This window comes from Drosophila innubila (assembly GCF_004354385.1).
Source record: "Drosophila innubila isolate TH190305 chromosome 2L unlocalized genomic scaffold, UK_Dinn_1.0 4_B_2L, whole genome shotgun sequence".
Lineage (NCBI taxonomy): Eukaryota > Metazoa > Arthropoda > Insecta > Diptera > Drosophilidae > Drosophila > Drosophila innubila.
In genome coordinates, this window is record NW_022995372.1 from 12,232,582 (window position 1) to 12,237,819 (window position 5,238).

General features: G+C 37.3%; 1 protein-coding gene across 1 annotated transcript; it reads right to left on the minus strand.

Annotated features, from left to right (window-relative positions):
* Positions 1–778: 778 nt before the first annotated feature.
* On the minus strand, positions 779–2,697 carry LOC117781709 (mucin-5AC). Its single transcript, XM_034618514.1, has one exon. It carries the CDS (start codon positions 2,608–2,610, stop codon positions 1,081–1,083), a length of 1,530 nt encoding a protein of 509 aa, XP_034474405.1. The 5' UTR covers positions 2,611–2,697; the 3' UTR covers positions 779–1,080.
* Between the last annotated feature and the right edge of the window lie 2,541 nt (positions 2,698–5,238).

The following is a 5,238-nucleotide window of genomic DNA, read 5'->3' on the forward strand; positions in this document are numbered from 1 at the left end:
CACTTAACTTCTATACCCTGTAAGAGCTTATTTTTATCTACAACTTTTATTTATCACTACAATTTTCTGACTTGTTCATTTTCAAATGATTCATAACTTCTGTAATTCTTGACATTTCAGACTAATATTTCGAGAGTTTCGTTAACTTTTTTTATTGACTGTTCATTAGATTGCCATAAGATTCTTTACGAATATCGAAATATTAATTTGAAAATAAATGTAAGTCTTTATGTTAATATTTCACAAGTCTACTGATTAGTTTTTAGTGGTTCGTTAAGTTTCTTAAGATTCTTCATTAACATCAAAAACGTTTTTAAAAATAATATGACAATTTTGCTGTACGTACTACGAGGTTTAATTAAATATTAAACAAGTTAAGAATTATTAAATCATAAATAAGGCCATAACAAGTTTCGCAGCTTCGTTGGGTGGTTAGCTTTTATTTGGTGGTTGAGAAAACTAGTTAGTTAGTTTCGTTAAGTGCGTTAACAGTAGATCTTTAGCATCTTAAGTGCCACAGACTGGTTGCCACACCTCTAAGCAAATTGTGATCACATATTTTTTTTGTTTGTTTACTTCTTTGAAGTCTCTTAAGTCTCGGTAGCGCATTTCAGCTTCCACTTTGCTTTACTCAAGCCTCTACGCCGTGGTTCAATATTATGCCACTTTTATTTACAAATGCAAATACCAATACTAATGCAAATGGAACGCCAAGCACATTTGTGGATCAACAATTTGTGTATTATTTTTTTTTTACTTTACGTAAACTGCAAAAAAATCAAATACGAAATGTTTTATTGGAATTCAGTAATTCATGTTTTATTTATAATTTAAAAAAAAATCGTTTCTCCAGCCACACCACATTTTGCACAATATTATTCATATTTCATTTAATTTACAGTTTTTTGTTGTGTTTTCAGTTTTATTTTCCTTTTTTTTCTTTTGTTTCAGTTTATCACAATATTTTAATATTTAGCTCGCTTAGAATTTGGAGCTTTCGCTGCTTCTTCGAAAAATTAGATTTGTATGGCAAGTTGACCTTGACAAGGTAATTTTTGGTAATTTGTATGTCATGCGGCATTAAACGCCATTCGTTCGCACCACTGATGAGTAACCGTACAGCACCTCAACTCCATCCGAATTAAAGATTCGTTCCACGCGTGGTGCTCTCGTTGCCACAATGGGAATGGCCTCTGTGGTGGTGGTGGTGGTACTAGTGGTGCTAGTGCTGCTGCTGCTTGTGGTGGTTTCTAAACTTGTCGTTGTCTCAGGCACACTGTCAGTTGTTGTCATCAACACTGCTGCCAGCATTGACTGATGTTTGGGTGGTTCAATTGTGGTTTCCGCTATATCTTCTGTGATGCTGGTGGTGCTGCTGCTTGCCAAAGTTGTGCTGGTGGTTTCGGGCGCATTTGTAGTTGTTGACGTCACAGCAGCTTCAGATGATGGCGTCCCTTTTAGAGGCTCAGTTGTGGTTTCGTCGATAATTTGGGTGGTGCTGCTTTCTACAGTTGTGGTTGCATCAGGAACCGTAAATGTTGTCGTAACAATTGCTTCAAGCATCGATTGCATTTTGGGTGCTGCAATTGTGGTTTCTTCAGCTAACTTGGTGGTGCTGCTGTCCGTACTCGACTCAAGCATTGACTCTTCGGTGGTTGTAGATTCTGGCATGATCTTTGTGGTAATCATATCGGAGTTAATCATGCGCAGCAAATCGACAATATCCATGGGTTTCTCAGTGGTGACTATAATCGCCTGTGGTGTGGTGCTTGTGGTGCTCGTGGTGCTAGTGGTGCTCTCCTCTGGTGCTGGCGTTGTCTCCGAAATGGCTTCCTCCGTTGCTTGAGTGGATTCAAGCATTTCTTCCAGATTTTGCAGAAATGTGGTTTCATCTGTGAGTGAATCTTCTGTGGCATATCTCTCCACACCCGCCGGAAGTGGTCCACTGGTGAATTTGTACTCCTCCAATGGAGTATTGGTGGTGCCTTGCTCACTCTGCGATTCGTACTTATTTGTGTTGATATAGAATGCCAGACTGTCCACAGGCGTTACAGTTGCCTCGAATTGTGGCAAGTATGTTGTGGCTTCTATAGATCCATTTCTTTTATCCTCCATCATTTCCAAATCCGAATTTTGTCCAGAGTAAAAATTGTTCTTTTCATTTGACATGCGAATTGTTGTGACTTCCTCTGTGGTAGTTGTTGTTATTGTTGGTGGTGGTGTTGTTGTTGTCTTTATTAGATTTTCCAGCAGTTTCTTAGCTGTTGTTTCGTTGAGTTTTTGCTGATGTGACATCTCAGTTCGTTCCCTTTCCAGCTGGAGCAACACCGACTGCGGCAGTGGTTCCTCCGTGGTTGTCAGTCCATTATCCGGCAGATGGGTGAATTCCTGTATGTTATCCTCGGTGGTTAGAATGAGATCTGAATCCACTTTAATGGTCACCGTGCTTTCATCGATATCCCCAAATGATGTTGTCTCCTCCTCCATGATGTTTCCTTTAGCTTTAACTGCCGTCGCTGTGCTTGCTGTCGGCGTCTGCAGCAGCAGCAGCAGCAGCGTCAGCAGAAGCAGCGGCGTCGCTGCGACTGCGATCATTGGCATGCGCGGCATTTTTGAATTGGAATGCGAGGGCAGCGACTGTGACAATCGATGTGTTGTTGGCAACACTAACAACCAGAGCAACAACAGCGACAACAACAAGAATTATTATTATTATTTTTTTTTATAATAAAAGACTTGTTTGGCGGTCTTTTATTACGTTCACTTTGCCCCTGTTGGCCTTTGATCGTGAAGAGAAAACTTGCTCCTGATTTAAAGTAAGCTTTGTTTCTCTCTCTCTCTCTCTCTCTGTCTGTCTCTCCCAGCTGGTTAACTGGTTACTTTGTTGACCGATTCTCTGAATTGACTGCTTCCGCTCTGGGCCCGCTGTGTGTTGTGTTGTGACTAGTTATGTTTACGGCGAGGAACTAAACCGTTTGCAGTCTCAACGCACGCTTATAAATCGGCAAAAAACCCACAGATTTTGCACCACACACTTTGAAACGGTTAGCAGAGCCGGCTCTTGTCTCTTAGCCTGGCTTAGACTCTGTCTCTGCCACTCTCCGATTGCTGGTAACTTAGCTGTATCTGCGTTGCCAACTGCCTTTATTTTTTCGTAGACTTGCAACTGAACTTGAATGAATTACAAGCGTTTTTAGTTACGCCTCTTGTAGTTGTTGTAGTGGTTGTTGTTTTGCACACTTGGCCCAGTTTGGCGTCGGGCAAAAACATCTTTTAATAGCGCTTCCCGGTCACTCATTTTCACTTTCAGCGTACTCACCTGTTATTGATTACCTGTCGTTTACAAACCGGCTCAGCTCTTGATACTCATTGTCTTCAGTTACCCAACGATTTGTATTTTTCTCTTTCTAAATCTCTGTCTGTCTCTCTTTAATTGATTACCATTTGATTATCTTTGCTTCAAGCACATTTATCAGATTTTAATTTTACAAACAGTTTTTGATTGTGGGTTTATTAATTACTTTACCAATAGTAAATGGAGTATTATTTGGGTGCGTTTACTCAAAACAGACGCTGAAATTCTCTTAAAATGGGATAGTCCATAGAACTCAAGCTGTTGTCTGGCTTTATTTGGAAATTCAACTTATTTCAGTCTCAGCCCTTATTACTCAATCAGCCTTCTGTGCACTACATAAACAATCAAGTGTGTATCTTCAAAGTGAACAATAAAATACCCTGTAGTCGGAATCACTTTTTTTTGACTTTAAAAAATTCTTAATTTAAAAAATTCGGTAATCTTAAAAAAATTAAGATTTTCAAAAAATATTTGTAACTCTAATGTATGTTTATTATATTAAAAAATTATTGATATAATTTATTTTAATTTATATCATAATTTTAGCAATAGTAACCTTTGATCTTAAATTTTTTACTTTTTCGATATTACAAATACTTAACATAACAAATTTAAATAAATGAAAAATTAACCAAACAAATAAATTAAATAATGCAATAGTTGTTGATTAGTGTAATAAATTTACTTTATTGAGTATTGAACAATTAAATGCAGTGTATAATTGAATTTAAATGGTTTCATTTAATGCGATATTTCCTGAATAGTAAATAATTTGTTATACTCAAGAAAATTCTGAATCAGGCCATATGGCATTTTCATAACATAATAGTCGACAACAGTAGATACCTTATGTAAAGCAATCATACAAAGCTCACATCTAAATAATTTTATAATTATTTAATCTATAACCTTTAAATGTACAATAAATCTTACCTTCGAAAATAGAGCTTTTAATACTTAGCTTAGTCATAGATTAAAAACTAAATCAAATTCTAGTAATACAAATAATTACAAAGTTCCGGCAACTGTAAAGTTTATTTATTTATATTATTGTGAGTGAGAACTGAGACTCAGTTGATTTATTTCCTTTGTGAGTTTTCTCTACTTAATTGTTTCCCAAATTGCTTTAAAAGTAATTAGGAAAGGACATGAAACACTGTGGCTTTCCGAACTTATTCAAAACAACATTCGCCTTTATATTAAATGGAAATCAAAATGAAACTGACATTTTTATTTCCATTTCTATTTCGAATTCCGATTTCATTTAAAGTAATTTGTTGGAATTTGCAATGAAGCGACGATAATCGTTAGCCAATAAACTGCCACGCCTATTGGCGATGGGCATCAGATCAAAGCATTTTAGGTTCGCATATTGAAAATTACATTTTGGCAAAAACAAATTTGCATACGAAGTGCTTTAGCTCAATCTTGGCCTAATGATTTCCAGCTAAGGCCAGAAACTGAGAAACTGGCTGACTAAGGGGAGGAGTTAATGGGCAGAAGAAATTACTTACTTTCATCGAAATGTGGAGCACTTGAAGATGCCAATTGATGATCGGAAAGCGGTGCCTGAGGTTACTTCAGAGTACTTAGCCCTAAATTTGTATTTAAATTACATTTTGCTTGAGTAAATTGAAAATGTTTTCGTTGCTTCAACTTTGATTTTGCTGCTACTTAAATGCCTTCCACTTGCCACTTGCCAAGTGGCGTTCTCTCCCGCCTGTTTGGCCTCTCTAATGGCTTTGTGCTGTGTGGCGCGCACGTTGCGTATGATTAATATTTTGCTGGCACTTAAAGGCAGTCGCGCTGCCCTGTCAATAAACAATTCATCATTGCCAACAATGCTTGCCAAGTTTTGCATAAGTATTTTGAATTACGCGCAA

What these genes read in the sequence shown, in the direction of transcription:
- LOC117781709 (XM_034618514.1), bottom strand. Translation starts at nt 2,610, where the DNA reads ATGCCGCGCATGCCAATGATCGCAGTCGCAGCGACGCCGCTGCTTCTG.